This window comes from Rhinolophus ferrumequinum, chromosome 16, assembly GCF_004115265.2.
Source record: "Rhinolophus ferrumequinum isolate MPI-CBG mRhiFer1 chromosome 16, mRhiFer1_v1.p, whole genome shotgun sequence".
In the NCBI taxonomy this organism is placed as follows: domain Eukaryota; kingdom Metazoa; phylum Chordata; class Mammalia; order Chiroptera; family Rhinolophidae; genus Rhinolophus; species Rhinolophus ferrumequinum.
Genome location: NC_046299.1, coordinates 21,618,386 through 21,634,751, shown reverse-complemented (window position 1 = coordinate 21,634,751; position 16,366 = coordinate 21,618,386). Strand labels below are relative to the sequence as shown.

Sequence of the window (16,366 nt, the reverse complement as noted above, 5' to 3'; positions counted from 1 at the left end):
CTGCACCCGGGCCGGGGCTGAGGGAGGAAAGTTCCCATTTACCGAACATCTGTGAGGGCCTGGTGCTCTTGAGGCCTTTATATGCATTAGGACTCTCAGACTCACGACTGACCTGCCACATGGGTACTGCTGGACCCTTTCACAGAGGGGGAAACAGATTTGAAGAGGTAAGGTGATTCACTCAAGGTCACCAGCAGAGCTGGGTGCCCTGACTGTTGTCTCTGGAGTTCGTTTAACGCAATTCAAAATTTCAACCTAGTAGTAGCTATGGGTTCATCAGTGTAGTCCCCGGCACATAGTTGGTGCTCAGTGAATACTGAGTGCTGAGGGGAGGAAGGTTGCATCAGAGACCCTCTCTCCAGGGCTCGTCCCAGGACCTTCCATGTGCCTCCCAGGGAAGAAGGAAGAGAAGAGAAGGGTAACTTGATTCAGCACTTACTATGCGCTCCACACATCATCTCATTTAACTCTCCTCAGTGCCCAGGCAGGTAGATGTGACTTACAGAGAAGAGAAGGCTCCGTCATCAACCCAAGGTCACACTGCTGTCAGCAGGGGAGCCTGGATCCTGCGATCTGGAGTCAGACTCCTGAGCAGACCTGACCTAGAATTTGACCTGATCGAGGATATGGAGGCTCCTGGAGGAGCCTCCCCAAATTCTCAGGGCCATCCTGGCTGCACAGCCACACCCCTTTCATCTTCCTGCTGGGTCCCGAGGTAGGGCTGGTAAAGTCCCCTGTGTCCTCCTAGACTCAGCTTTTCATGGGGTGGGGGGGGGAGGTCGCCGCTGCCTTGATATACCCTTCTAGGACATTAAGTGGGAAAGGAGCCTGGGGCGACCTTGCAGAGGAATGCCTTCTCTTGGGTCTGACCTTGTGCCCATCCCAGGCCCAGAGCAGCTGGCTGCCCTCTTCCTGATCCTCTGTCCCTGCAAGCCTCACTCAGCACCCTCCAAGGCAGCTCCTAGGCCACCTTAACAAGCAAGCCCCTGTCCCAGACCCAAGGGTGCTCTACCCTTGTCAGGTTGGCCTTTCTTACTGGCTTGCCCAGGTGTCCCATAGGCACATCAGGTGGCAGGGGCGTGGGTGGTAGACCCCTGGGACAGACGGAAGTCGGCTGTAGGGCAGGCTGGGGCAGGGACAGCTCTGATCTGGCTGTGGGCCCATTCGCTTCTCAGCCCAGGTCCCTCTGAACATTGAACCATTGTTCTAGGCCACAAGAGGGTGGTTCTGTGGCCCTGAGGCTGAAGAACAAAAACCTGTTTAGCAAGGCTCTGCTCCTCCCATGCAATTTCAAGAATTTAACCAGGATCCTGCTGGCTTCATCAGGAAGAAATGAGCTGAAGAGACAGGCCCAGGCCTAGAGCTGACAGGGAGAAGACCCTTAGCCCACTATGTGCCACTGGTGCTGTTGTGACAGGAGGCTGGCAGCAGGTCAACAATCAGATGCTAAGTGTGTGATGAAAGGGAAAAACACCCACCCAGCCCTGGCCTTGGTTTTCCCCTCTGGAACATGGGGTTCAAAAGCGCGTGTGACCACCTTGACCAGGGGCTCAGGCTGAGGGCAAAGGGCCAACAATGGTCAGGAGTCAAAAGGAGGCTGCAGCTCCGCCTGTGTCTGCAAGTGGCAGGTGTGAGGGCAGGCAAGGGGATGACACAGAGCCGCTCCCTGCTCTGCCCTTCCCGCCCAGGGCTGCCACGATGATGACAGTAAGCGGGGACCTTGGGCAATGCTGACCGTGTGCCAGGTCTATTCAAGTGCTCTGTGTATGCTAAGGCGTCATACTCACAACAGCCTGTGGGGACAGCCACTGTTATTCCCACTCTACAGACAAGGAAACTGAGGTACAGAGAGGCAGGGGCAGTGCTGGACTCTGAATCCAGACCACCTAACTCCAGAGGGGTCGAGGGTCTCCTCACTCTGCTCCGTTAACAGTGGGCAGTTCAAGTTTTAACCTTGTTAAGGTACCCTGACTTTGTTTGTAAGTCAACATTTACCAGGCGCCAGGCCCTGGAGGTCCAGAGACATGGGCCTCCCCTCTAAACAGACCCATGTGGTATGGTCAGTGCCATTCCTGAGGCAGCCGGGTTGGGGGCTTCTCGGAAAATCCTGAGGGTGGGGTGGATAGGGAGAGGGAACAGGAGAGGGAAGGGCTCTGGGTGGAAGGACCAGCAGGGCATTGGCTGGGAGGCTGGGGACAGAAGGCTGCACTCCTGTAATAGGCACCTGAGAATGAAAGGGTGGCCCGTGGGCCGGGGGCTGGAGAGATGGAAAGGTGGGTCACAGGCTTTTGGGGGCCTCATGGGGCTGAACCTCTCCCCGATGGCCCGACCCTTCTCTAAAAGGAATGTGTATCCCCCGGGGTCTGAAGACAGGGCTCACAGAAGTCCCTTTGAGAAACTTGGGTTCATTATTTCAACGGGATGTGAATTTAAAGTTGAATCAAAACAGGCATTTACTGGGTTATGTGGTTGATCAGGTTATGAGTCCTGCCAGGCCAGCCTGGGCCTGCCTTAGTTCAGTTTGCCACCCAGGACACCACATGGGAATCAGAGCAGAGGGACCCGCTGCTTGGGGGCTCCTGTGCCTGTGGAAGCCAGGCCAGGTGAAACCTGGCTCCCCAGCCCAGTGGCCCAGTAGACGGTTCTCAGGGACTCAAACACCGCAAAGCCAGGGAGAGCTGAGACATGTCGCCCCAGGCCACTGTGCCAGGCAGGAGGGCCACGTGCACAGCTGGGGGTCACCTTGGGATGCTGCAAGGGTGCTGGGTATGGCTCCCAAAAGGCCAGGCTCACCTGCCTGTCAGAGTTAATGCCTGGTACTGCCCGGGATTTGTCCTGCACGAACTCCCTCAAGCTCCCGGGGTGTCTATCCCCCTCCTTCAGGATTTGGTGGCTCCCTACTGCAGGCTCCCTACTGCAAGCCAGCCACACACCTGCCCCAGAATCCACACAGGAGAGGCTAAGAAGCGTCACCCAAGCTTCTTCTGCCCGCCAGCCTGCCCAGGTTTGGATCCTGGCTCTGCCACTTGCCAGGGGAGCTGCTTAAGCTCTGAGCCTTGATCTGCTCTGTAAAATCACATCACAGTCTGCCTCCCATGGAAGACTATAATGAAGCCTGAATGACATCAGTCACTCAATTCAACAAATGTCTCCTGAGCACGTGCTCTGGGCACTGGGGATACAGCATGAACAGAAGAGGTACACGTTCCTACTCTCCTGTAGCCTGTATTCTAGTGGGAGGAGCTGACAGTAATCGCAGTGAGTGAACCGGACACCAGTGAGGTAGTGATAAATTCTCTGAAGAAAGATGAAGCTGGAAAGGGGACAGCAAGGGACAGGGGATTTTAAACAGGAAGGCGAGGACAGCCTCACTGAACAGTTATTCCAAGGAAAGATTAAAAGGAAGTGTGGGAAGGGGTCAAGGGGCCCCAGGTGGAGGGAAGAGCCAGTGCAAAGGCCCTGAGGCAGGAACATGTCTGGCAGGTGTGAGAAGTGTGGCTGCAGCAGGAGGTGCTACCAGAGGAGAAGGGAGGAGGAAGGCCGAGTAGGACTCGACTCTGAGCGGCGTGGGAGGCAGGGGGAATCTGGAGCAGAGGGGTGACATGATCTGCTGTATATTTTTAAATGGTCATTCCTTCTACTGTGTTGAAATGGACCACAGAGAGTAAGGGCAGAAGCAGGGACACCAGTCAGGAGGCTAGAATCCAGGTGAGAAATGACAAAAGGGCATGGCCCAGGGTAGCAGCAGGGGAGACGGTGAGAGGTGGTCAGAGTCTGGATATATTCTGAAGGTAGCACCCGCAGGGTGAGCTGACGAGTTGAACAGAGGGGTGTGAAGAATAACGCCAGGGTTGGGGTCTGAACCAGGGCCCCAGAAGACCTCAGCATTGCTCAAATACAGCAATACGTGTCGGCCAGTGGTAGTAGTTAGAGGAGAGGAGGACCCAGCCTGCGAGCAAACTTCCTGGGGCCGTCAGTCACACAAGGAGGCGAACACCTTGACTGTTCCATGGCAGGCTCACTAAAGTCTATAAAGAACATCCTTTCTGTGCAGGGGGCTGTGGTGTAGAAGAGCAACCGCCAGCAGTCGGGAGGTGGACCCCACTCTCCATCTGACGAAGTGAGCGGGTGGCCTGGGATCAAAGCCGAGGGGCTCAGGCCCGCTGCCCACCTCCCCGACAACGCCTGGGCTGTCATAGGCCTTGCCTTCCCTGCTAGATGGGAAGGGACACGGTCCTCCCACCCGCGCCCCGGTGAATGCTCAGGCCCCTTCAGCAGCACACTTGAAAGAGGCCGGGGGCAGGGGGAGAGGAGGGGTTATCTGTAAAATTCCAATTAAATCCACAGGCTTTGATAATTTGATAAGCCATTCCACAGTCGCCCCAGAGTCAAAATACGCTGTTACTTGATCCTGTGTTTCTGTTTCAGGATGGAGGGGGGAGACCTATGGTGGCCTGTGGAGGTGCAAGCAGCCCCAAGAGGGAGAGGATGCAGGCACTAGGCTGATAGATCATCAGCCTATCAACCCAGGGTCACCTGCAGGTCTGGGCCCTTATGGTAAGTACACTCTGCAGTGGCAAGTCCTGGAGCCTGAGTGGGGACAGGGGAGGAGAGGCCCTTCAAAACTGTCTGGTCACAGCTGACCCTACTTCCTGAATCTCAGGCCTGTCTCATGCTGGAGGGGCTCCCGTCCTCAGGCCATCTCCTGCCAGACCGATAACCACCTCCAGAAAAAGGTAGATAACAGCATTGCTGTGGTGACATAGAGCGCAAATGCTTTACACTCCTCCCTGCAAAAGCCAGGCTGTGGTCTGCAGGGGTGGAGCGTGCGCTGAGCCACATTCCATTCTGTTCCACAACCTCCCAGGAACAAAACTGTTGAGCGCTTCCTATGTGTTAACGGCATCTGGCCAGGTACACGTTACCTCCATAAGCCCTCCTGACCACTCCATGAGTTCCACATTATCTCGTTTTAAGGATGGAAAACAGAAAGGCAGAGGGGTTGAGCAATGATCAGCGATCACAGAGCCGTGAGTAGCAGGCCCTGAGCCCAGAGCCTGGCCCCACAAAGCCATGGCCGATGCCTTGCCAACACATAACTGTCTCCCTGAGCCTAGTTTCCACCATTCCTGGATGGTCTTCTGGAGACAGGCAAAAAGCTAACCTCTTGCCCAATCATGAGCAGGTCGAAACAGGACCAATTTATTTAGATGACTGGCAGAGAGCAGAGTTTCAAGACACAAATCAAAGGCAGGGTCAGTTGATTTTGTGGCAATACACCTGCTAGTTCGCCCAGCAGCCACGATCCCTCTCCTCTCCTGTGGGCACAGGATCACGTGTGAGTCCAGTGACAACCCTCCTGGAAAGAGGCATGTCTCTCCTCACAGCAGTAAGAATGACAGGCGCTGAAAGGCCAGCCCAACTGGGAAGTGGCAGAGTGGAGTATGGACGTGGAGATGCTGCTGCTGGTCTCAGAGCCTCCTTCTGCCCTGGGAGAGAGAGGAAGGATGGACAGTGCGACACGGAGGACACACTGAGAAGCATCAGGACCACAGTCTGGTCCGCCAGTGGCTCCCCAAAGCAGGGAGCAAGCAGGAGCAGTGGAAAGAATATGAGCCTCTGTTTGGCACCAGCAAATTGTGGGTTCAAGTCCCAGCTCCAGCAGTGAGCCTGTTTCCTTATCTGTAACATGGGGAAAAGGTAATATAGAACTCGTGGTCCACTCTGTCATGAGCCTGGCACACAGTAGGTACAGTGAGTGTGATGCTTCTCCCTCTGGTGAGAACACACATTCGTATCTCATGTTGTCATTTGCCGAGCTCCTGCCCAACCCGTCTGAGTTTCACAGACAAGGGACCTTGGAGGTAGGGAAGTCAGGGGTCAATCACTACCCCTTTGCACAGATGAGAAAAGGAAGGCATAGGGAGTGATCTGCCTTGAAGCCGTGGTCTAGTAAGCAGCAGAGCTGGGCTATAAAGCCAAGACTGTGTGCCTTCTCCCTGCTGGTTTTCAACTACTCCACACTGTGGACCAAATCACTGATGGTTCTGATGGTTCGCAGCTTTTGTTTCTTACTCCTGTGGCAGCCAGCAAGGGAGACGGCCTTTGTCAGGCCAGGTGAGCCTCTGGGCCAGATAATGCTTTTTCTTCCCTCAAAGGGCCCCGGCCATTTTAGGCTTAGTCTTACAGCGCGGGTGAAAAGAGAAGGGCCTCTTTAGGCAGGACTGCCCTGCGTGGGTGGGCACGCTGTGCACTTTACAACCTCCGTGGGCACCATTCACAGAAAGTGACAACCCTCCTGGAAAGGGGCATGTCTCTCCTCACAGCAGTAAGAATGAACGGGACCCCTGGAGCTGTGCAACCCACGCCCTTGCCGTCAGCGTTTCTCCTCCCCACCACCAGACGGCCCCCTGCTTCTCCCTACCTGTTCCAGACAATTCCTCTGTACTATTCTTTCCCTTCCCTCTGTAATACCTATCCCATCTGCCTCTCTCTTGGCCATCCTGGTACTTTAGGTCTCAGGGGGAACACAGGTATGGAGTGAGGTGATCAGTTAGCATCGCCTTCAAGTCTCCTCCCCAACCCTCTCCCATACCCAACACTCTTCCCTGGCTACCTCCTTCTGCTCAGCAACTCCTGGGTGGAAACCAGAGTTTTCTCTCCATTGAGTACCTACTGTGGGGTATGTAGGTGAGAGAACTATTCTGAGTAAGAGAGGGTGCCCATCAGGATGGAGTATGGTCCTGTGTGTGAGAAGCCAGCTTGACTGAGTGGGTCATCTTGACCACCAGGCTCAGAGTATCCTGCACCCAGAGAGAAAAAAGGCCTGCTTGGTTCCCTATTTCTCTCTGAAACATGGAAATAGCAGCCAGCCCTGGGCCACTAGGAATCATAAATTTGGGTTCAAGTCTGACACTTGTCACATATCCATCCAGCTGTATGACGTTGACAAAACCACCTAACTTCACTGGGCCTCAGTTTCCCCCTCTATAAACATGGTTACTAATGTCTATCATGATATGCCACAGGTAAAAGCCATTTGGTAACACTCCACGCACATTCGTTGCTATTTTTTACAATGATTATAAAATCTGTTGCAGCAGCTCAGGACAGCCGAGTTATCCAGCAAGTGAGTTTCCAGCCTGAGCAGTACAACTCCCCCACCCTGCTCCTCACCCCCCCAGGCCTGCATTTCAGCTGGGAGCTTGGTAACGTCAACAATTAAGGGCATTGACTTCTAAGCCTGGGCATCTGAATGGCATGACCATTATATTTTCTGTTATCTCATTACTCCTTACAATAAACCGTGAGCTAGAGAGTTTGTAGGAAAACCGGCTCCCCAGATGCAGAGACACCCTCACTTGCCAACCATGAGCTAAAGGGAAATGAGGAGCAAACTTTGGCAATAGGAGTCTGGGAAGTGGTCCCCATTGCTTCGGCCCTTCTTTGCTTAGTCTGGTTGGCCTTGCCAGCTCTCCCTCTTGTGTTCCCACATCCTGACCTGCAGGCTGGCCTCAGCTTTAGCCCACAACTGCCGAGCACACGGGAGACGCCAGAGCTCCCACTTACTCTTTTGGGGGGTTGACATCCTCTGGTCGGGCCTCAAAGAACCGAAAAACTTCATCACACTGTGAAATGTGGGGAGGCAGTCGGACAAGCGCCTGTGGAAAGACAGGAAGAAAGCATATTAGGCCTGATGAAACGGGAACAAGGAAAACCAAAAGCAGGGTCAACTGGGCCAACAATGATGGGGGCGGCTCGAGAACTGTGCTGTGGAAGATACTTAATAGCCACTCTCCCACCCAACCAGACAACTAATCAATGAATTAACCAACCAGCTAACTAATGAAATAACGCTCCATCTGTCTGTCTGTCCATCAAATAACCAACCAGCCAATAATCACTAATCAACCAGTCAACCAATAAAAATAACTAACTAATCAGTCAACCAATCAACCTATCAACCATCCAGCCAACAATTCAACCAACCAACCAACCAAGCAACCATTCCATTAGCCAGTCAACCAACTAAACAACCAGCCAATCAAATGAAACACAATGACCACTGAACCCTAGGTCCCAGGGCCCTCAGGAACTACTCATTCTGCATGAACCCTGAAAGAATTCCCTTCTGCCCCCAGAGTTTAAGTCCAAGATCCTTAGCCTGACAACCCAAGGTCTTATCCCACCAGCCTTGTCTCCCACTGGCCACACTCTTGCTGCACCAGATACTCACAGTCCCTACACACTGACTGCACAATTAACCATTTAACAACAAGTCGATAATTCTGCCACGGACAACAGGGTACTACCATAGAGTTTGATAGAAGCTAGGAAGTTTAAAAGGGAGGCGGGTTTTAGACTCTTGGAAGCTGAGTTCTGAAGAATGGGTGAGATTTAACTGGTCAAGGTAGGTGGGGCGATCAAGCATGGCAGTTCCAGGAGCTGAATGGGGTCAGTGGCCTGAGAGCACTGAGCAAGGGAGAGTGGCCAAGGACCTGATCTAGCAATATCCGGTCTTATTTAGGTTCCGTTGAGGATGCTTGGAGGAACAGTATAAGCTGAAGGGTGCAGAAAGGCTTCTTTGAGGACTGGGCATGAGCTCGGTTAAAGGACTTCGCAGGATTTGGACAGGCTCGTCCTATAGCAGATTACTGTCCGGCGAGGGGTGTGTGCCAGCCAGGAGCTCGTGATCCAGGAAGCACTGAGTCTGTTGTTGGAAAGTGAGGGATTAGGGTCAGACGGTGGTCAGAGTTCCTGCTGCATACCAGCTCAGACTCCACACCTTGCAGCCTGGGACCCCTGACCCGTCCAGTCCAATATGGAGGGATGAGGGATAGGATGAGGCCAGGTGGAACCCTGCTTCCTGGGCCCCTCAATTCAGTATGGAGAGAAAACACTGGAATGATCCTTTGGTCCAAACAGATAGCAGAGGTCACTGCCAAAGCAGGGCTGAGGGACAGGGCCAAGGGAACTCTGGGCTGGAGCCAGGAGAAAGAAAAGGAAAACCCGGGACTGTGGGAGTATGACAAACTGCTGATAAAGTGGTCAGTCGGATGGGATTCTGCCATGAGCCCGGGCCCCCCCAGTCCCATCCACCGGGGCTGCTTTGGGTACAATGACCCAATCGAGTGCCAAGCGTGCTGGGGCCTCCATGTGTGTGGTCACTGGGAACACTCATGATGAGATCATGAGGGCAGGTCTCATCCACATGTTACAGATTTGGGGACAGAGACTCAGGGAGACCATGTGGCCCACCCACAGACCCGTCAAGGGTGGGAAAGACCATGCTAGAAGGTAAGCCTCACATGGGAAGGGACTTTAGTCTGATCTATTGACTGCTGTGTCTCCAGATCCTAGAAGAGTACCTGGCACAGAGCTGTCACTCAGTAAGTATTGGTTTAAATAAATGAATGAATGAACGAATAAGGATTTTGATATGTAGAAGCTCATTATCCAATAGTAGTGGGACATGATAATGGGGTAAAAAAAAAAGCACACATGGTCTTAGGTTGTATCAACAAAATTATGTTGAGCAACAGGAAGTGATAGTTTAATTCTTCTACGAGCTGGTTGGGTAACAATTCAAGTGTGGCATTGAGCACTAGGCGTCGTACCACAATGGCCCTTCTTGATGCCAAACCCACACTCAGGCAAGATGAGACAAGATCCTACCACAGCAGATAAGGCAAAACTATGCAACTCCCAGCTATTCCTTCTAGAGCCCGTGGCTTTTCTAAGAGATCACAGCCTCATGAATAGCCAGGAAATAGAAAAGAAGGGAAATTAACATTTAATGAGCAACTACCAGGTGTCAGGCGCTGTCCTAGTGCCCCTGACTCTCCAATCATCTCACAAACAATGAGGGCTTTTCAGTGTGTGCCTGATACGGGGGCTGTGCCCTAGTGTTACAGGGCTGAGCCAGACACAGCCCCTGACCTTGCAAGGTCAGCACAAATGGGCTGACCTTGTCACTCCATTTTGTCCGGGAGCTAGACATCGTTGCCTCTATTTATGATGGGGACACTGAGGCTTTTGGGGGATGAACCACAATTAAAGTAAGTGTCAGAATGAAGCCCTGTGCTCAGAAGGTAAGATGGGTGGAACTTGCCCCACAGTGTTCAAGATTTCATTTAACACACATGGTATGTGCTGTTTTCTTCCCCAAGAAGGGTTGAAGGAAAAGGAAAAGAAAAACTGAGGAAGAAGGAAAGAGAGATAGAGAGACAGGCAGAGCGAGGGTCGGGGAGAGAGAGAAAGACAGAGAGAGTGTGAGACGGAAACGAAGAGACAGAAACAGAGACAGAAAGACAGGAGAGAGACAGAGACAGAGAGAGAAAGATGAAGAGAAAGACAGAAAGAGACCGAGACAGAGACATGGAGAGAGACAGAGACAGAGATGGAGACAGACACAGAGAGACAGCTATACAGAGAGATAGAGACAGAGAGAAGTGGCAACCAGGCACGTGCTGAGCAAGTGCTCCTGGCAGGAGGCAGAGGAACCCATTACCAGGGACCCCAGGCTGTGGACAGCGTCGCTGGGAGGGTGACCTCCCTGAAAGACACAGGGAGGGGATGCAAGGCAGGTTTCCAGCCAGCCCAGAGTGCTAGTACCCTCTTAGCTCAGCGCGCTGTCACCCACCCAGGCACAGACCCTGGTGGGGCTACAGCTCACCCAGCACCAGTGGTGAACACAGGGGCTCTTCAAAGACCGGCATTCTGGGGGCAGAGGACGCGTGGGCTGTGAGGACTTGAGACAAAGGGGCTTTCTAGTCAAACCACTGCGGCATCTTTATTTAACAGGGAGCCCGAGGGGAGCTGCATTGAGGACTCGTCCTGAATTCAGGCTGACAAGAGGCTCTCAGCTCAGAGCTGTTCCATCAGAGCCACTGCCAAGCCCAGCTCCGGCCAAAATCATTTGGCAGGAGAGCCGAGTGCTGAGCAGTCAGTCCCGGAGGCCTGGGCTGGGGACAACTGCCAGAGCCGGGGAACCCCCACACCCAGCCATTCTCAGAGGAGCAGGTGGGGGCCAATACATGGGTACTTCTTGGGCACCACCTCTGGCTCAGGCGTAAAATTCTGCCATTGGAAATGCCAGATGTATGCCACGAGGAGTTTAAGTCAGGTCCTTGGGGCCAGGCAGGTGTGAGTTTGAGTCCTGGCTCTGCCATTCACAGGCTGTGTGACACTGAATGTGTTATTTGCCCTCTCTGAGCTCAGCACAATGGGTTTGATATGTCACCTGCCTGTTAGGAGGTTACGTGTGATCAGCACTATGAGGAGCCTAGCACAGTGCCTGGCACCAAGTAAACATAAGCATTAGCTGTTACACTATTGTCCTTCATTGTCATTAGTCTGTAGGTGAAAGCAACGATGCCTACAAGAAAGAACACTAGAAGGGGAGTCAGGAGACCCCAATTCTTGTTCCAATTCTACGGTTGTTTCTTCTAAGATGAAGTAGACTAGCTTTGGAGTCTTAAACTATCGCTCCGGGAACACCTGTTTGATGAGGTAAAATAAGTTCTGTGGGCACATGTGAAAAGGTACCTTGCAGATTCCCATCTTGATCTTGAGCTCACCATGTTCATTGGCATAGCAAAGGCTCTGAGAAGTCCTGCAGGAAAGAAACCTGTAGAGCTTTGTTTAGGCCAGCATTTATTAATAATGATGGCATCCTGGCGGACTGACTCATTTAATCATCACATTAACTCCAAGAGATGGGTATGACTATGACTCCAATTTTACAATGAGAAGAAATGAAAGCCCAGAGAGGTTAAGTAATTTCTAAGACCACACAGCTAGTAGGTAGCAAGATTTTGAATCAGGTAATCTAGTCCAGAGCCTATGCTCAGTCTGATCTGCTAACCGTACTGCCCCTAACATTACCCACAAGCTGCTTTTCCAAACAATTCTTAATTGACAGCCCATGGAACACAGAGGGGACAAATCAGCTAGAGACACTCTGAAGTTTTTTCCACCTCTAACAATCGATAGCTCCAGGACTGTAAATAGCACCACGATTAGTGAAGTCAGTGTCAGATCTACCAATCAATCTCATTGACTCAGGTGAGGTTGGAGGGTCCCGAAGGCCCCAAGCTGGGAGAACGGCTGGAATGACCATGACGTCAGCATCTAGGGAGGGGCCGCTGCCCCGGGGGGCTGCTTAGAGCATGCAAGCCCCTGAGGGATGTGTCCTGAGCTGACATCAGTCCCCTTCTAACCTTGCCGTTCTGTGATGCAGGCGGTCGGTGAGCTAGCTGGCCGATAGTAGATCTGGAGAAACAGGACCACGGAGAAATAGGGCCAGAGGGCAGTGAGTGTCTAGGACCGGGAAAGGTGCTAATTCAGCCAGTACTTCCAGTGCCCCCCTTCCCCAGTTCTAACTTGCCCTGAAATCTCCAGCTCCTGGTCCCTAAGACCATTTTCTGGGAGCAGTGACATGGGCCACCACTTGGCGCCACGCCATCATTCCCAATGGCAAAGATTTAGATGAGGGAGAGAGGGCGGCTGCATTGTGTGTCTCTGAGACTTCCACCCAGCTACAGCAAACCCAGGCCTGGTCTTTGCAACTGCAAGTGGCACGGGAGGGGAAGCCCCAGGCAGGCGGTGCCCAGACCTTCTGCTTTGAAATGACTCCCCTCCACAAAGCTCACTGCTCTGGATAATGCCTATCCCAAGACAAAAAGCAAAGTTCTGCATTTGACAAAACAACCATAGGCGCCCTGCTCTTTACTCAGGGTCAAACATTTTCCTCTTTTTAGCAGCATCATTTTGGTTTCTCATCAATGGAAATCTCATCGGTAAAAGCCCAGTGACTCTAGGTGGGGTGGGGGTATGGTGCGGGGCTAGAGTCCTGCCCGGTCAGCTCCCCACTCTTGGCCCTATCCTCACCCCTGGCGCTACCTCTATCCTGCAGACTGTTCCTCCTTGATCACCTTCTAGGAAGCTGGGGGCTCACCGAACTTCTGTAACTCAGAGTATTTCCAACACAAGAGTTCTCTTTCTGAAGGATGTAGGAAGCAAATCCTTTTGAAATGGAAATAGTGTCTATATCACAGTTGCAGTCTAAGCTATTTCACAAGGGATCCTAGAACATCGGGGCCTTGAGGACATGTCACCCCCCCCTCAGAGGTTTCCTCTGTTTGTGTGTGATCTTTGGATCTTATCATCAGATACTGACTGGACACGCCCGTGGGACCAGGCTTCCTTCTTGTTAGTGAAGACGAAACATAACAGAGGTGGCCTTCCAGGAGCTCCTGGTCTGGAGAAGATGGACACACAGAAATTACCCTCGTCCGGGGGATACATGTGTAGCACGGAGGCACACACAGGGCTTTCTGCAGAGTGGAAGAGAAGGGGTAGTCAGCTTTTCCCAGGAAGTCCGGGAGAATTCTGGGAGGAGCACCATGGGAGCTGTATGCGTCCCCAGGTGAGGGGCTGGCACAGGCCAAGGGGCAGAAGCCTAAGGGAGTCTGACTAGCTGGGAATGGCTGCTCTTCCGGCAGACTAGACTACAGAGCGTGGAGGAGAGTGGTGCTAGCTGAGGCCTGAGCAGCACTTGGGAGCACCCCACAGAGGGCCTGGCTGAGCCACTCTGAGGTTCTTATGGGTAGTGGGGCTCCTCTGAGAGCCTTTAAGGAGACAGGGACACAATCAGCTTTATCCCAGGCTGAAAACTCCTTTCCCTGGGTCTGTCTGGACCAGAGCAGATGGAGAGAGTCTGCCAACTGGATTCCCCCAGAGGAGCAGACCACTGGGGAGGCATGGACCGGTCAATCTTGGCTCTCTGCCTCAGCCTCCCCCATCAGTCCTGGCCAGGCCCGCCCTCAGAATGAGGACCACAAGTACAAAGTGACTCTGCAGTCTAGGACGGAGCATGCAGGGAGCCTTGGTGCTTCATGAAGGAGTCTGTTTCGGTTGCAACATGAACCTTTCTCTTTATTAATGAGAATCAATGATGGGCCATAGGAGAAAATTCCCACCGTGGGAGGGAAAGTACCTGGGACTAAGAACCACCACAAGTAATAAGCTCAGCACTCGAATCTGAGAAGTGCGGACAGGAATGAATGAGCCCATGAGAGCCAGAGGGTCGGGCGGGAGAACCTTACCCCTTCCAGGCCGACCGCCTTGTTGGGCTTGGAGTCCCTTCTCCAGTCTAACTACAGCCAACCCTCATCCCTCCCACAAAGAAAACCATTGATCCTGAAAGCACGTCTATCGCTGCAGCAGAATAATAGAAACAAGCTCAGCTGTGGGGGCAGCAAAAAAATTCTAGTCACACCCACCAAGAATTAGAGACTTGTATAAACGTCATCAACATGGCAAAGGGGGAGCTGATCATTCTCAAACACTCTCACCGCCCCCCCACTCTCCCACCCCTAGGATATTTATATTATCCCCTGGACAAATACTGCCAACATGTATATCACAGGCAGGAACAGGGTAAATGGAGTCACTTACAAAATTGTTAGTCTGAGCCCCTAAAGTATAGCTCACGCTTGTTAGTGAGATGAAAGTTTTCAACTTGTTGAGGCCACGGAACCATTAAATATTAACCGCATAACCATGTTGCCCATTAAATTAATTTATGGAGTTAAAGAAATGCCTTTGGAACCCCTCTTGATAGACACCCGGCCCTCAAGTGCCACATAAAACAATCACTGGCTGGCGCTTGGTAAATTTTCCGTGACGCTCATCCAATCTGCTCCATATATGTTTGAAATTAACACTGAGATGGGGGCTATGAAACCCCCATTAGGCGGAGGGACTGGCTGGCTGGCTGGCGAGGGCAGGGAGCTCGAAGTCTGGGGAGGTCCACTGCACGATCAGACTTTCCACGTCTGAATCCTGGCAGAGGAGCTGGCTGCTCTGTGCACAGAGCCAGTTTCACAACTTTGGGTGCATTTGAATCCCCAGCAAATCCCAGATTCAGAGCCCATGTCGTCTAGGCAACCCAAGGAAGATGTTGGGCAGACAAGCAAAGCTGCATATGCAGGGTATTGGGAATAAAACCCCCAAAAATTCTAAGCAGTATGTCCAAGGATAAGCCTAGACAAGTGAAGGGCTGGCCACGGAGTGGACTGCACATGGCACTGACCGTGGAATTTGCTGTGGGGAACAGTGACTGATGTTAAGGGAAACTTTGGATCCTGAGTGGCCACAGATTGGACTATTGAATGGCAGGTCTGTGAAGTGCAACACTGCGTGGCAGTGACCATGGACTGCTGCGGCCTTACCCCTAATGACCATTCCAAGGTCATTCTAAGGTCTCAGACAATCAGACCACAGATCCCAGCTTTCTAGTTCAAGAGAATTAAAGGTCACTTCTGCACCGCCCCACCCCCCCACCATTCTCAGAGTAAATTACGGCCTGTGAGAAGTCTGGCTGCTTGGTGAACCCATGACATTGCTCCCCGTGGCCTGTTGCCTGGCTCTGAGCCGTTCTCAGCTGCGCTAATTAGGTTAGGAGGCCCCTTCTCTTGCAGACCCCACTTAAATGGCTCCCCCAGCCACCAGCAGCACCACTGGGGCCCCAGAGCCCTCCTGCATCTCATCCCAATTCAGCAGTCCTGTTCAAAGCCTGATCCCAGGAGATAAGATATTATTGGTTTCCTCCTCTAGATGATCCAGAAGGCGGCATTTTCACAGAGACCCACTGCAGAAGCCTGGGCTCTACCAGCTCAAGGAGGCAAAGAATGATGTGAGCTATTAATCCCAACTGGAAGACACCTCCTCCTACCCTTTGCCCCCTCCTCCATTAGCTTTGCCTATTTATTTAACTTCTTGGGAAGGGAATAAAGAGAAATAAAAGCGCAGGCTGCAGCCATCAATTTAACTGGAGATGGCAAATGCCCTTTAAAGAGAAAAATGAATACAGGCACCTCGTTTTATTGTGCTTCTTCACAGATGCTGCGTTTTTTTACAAATTGAAGGCAAGATCCTTCACCAGCAAAAAGATTACAGCCCGCTTTATTGTGGTGGTCTGGAGCTGAACCCGCAGTATCTCTGAGGTCTGCCTGTATTGATATGAAGAAAGGGAGCTTCTGGTTCAAGGGAATTCTCCATCAGGGCATCCTTTTAGGTTACGGCAGAAAATGTGACCAGTATAGTCTGCATAGTCACAAAATTCAGACTTAGGTTACTGGAGAGTATTTGTCTTCCTACAGGCTTGGGAACACCAGTTAATAAATTTAGCAACTTGATTCTTATTCAAACATCTTTATTGTCAAGCATAATGACTCCGGATTATAAAATATGAGCCCAGAAAGGGACCTTATAACAACTCTGTGTAGGGACGGGGCACTTCAGAAGTGACAAACACTGTGAGCTACATTCCCTTGCTCAACCCCTTTCATGAACTCTGTGA

The 16,366-nt window shown here is 52.2% G+C and overlaps 1 protein-coding gene across 3 annotated transcripts in view; it reads right to left on the bottom strand.

The window, feature by feature from the left end:
* SH3PXD2A (SH3 and PX domains 2A) overlaps positions 1-16,366 on the bottom strand; it is a 225,781-nt gene that overhangs the window by 101,966 nt on the left and 107,449 nt on the right. For all 3 annotated transcript variants that reach the window (XM_033130666.1, XM_033130663.1, XM_033130665.1), the window contains exon 5: positions 7,570-7,661. In XM_033130666.1, the coding sequence (XP_032986557.1) occupies positions 7,570-7,661 (92 nt within the window). The remainder of the gene's footprint in view (positions 1-7,569; positions 7,662-16,366) is intronic.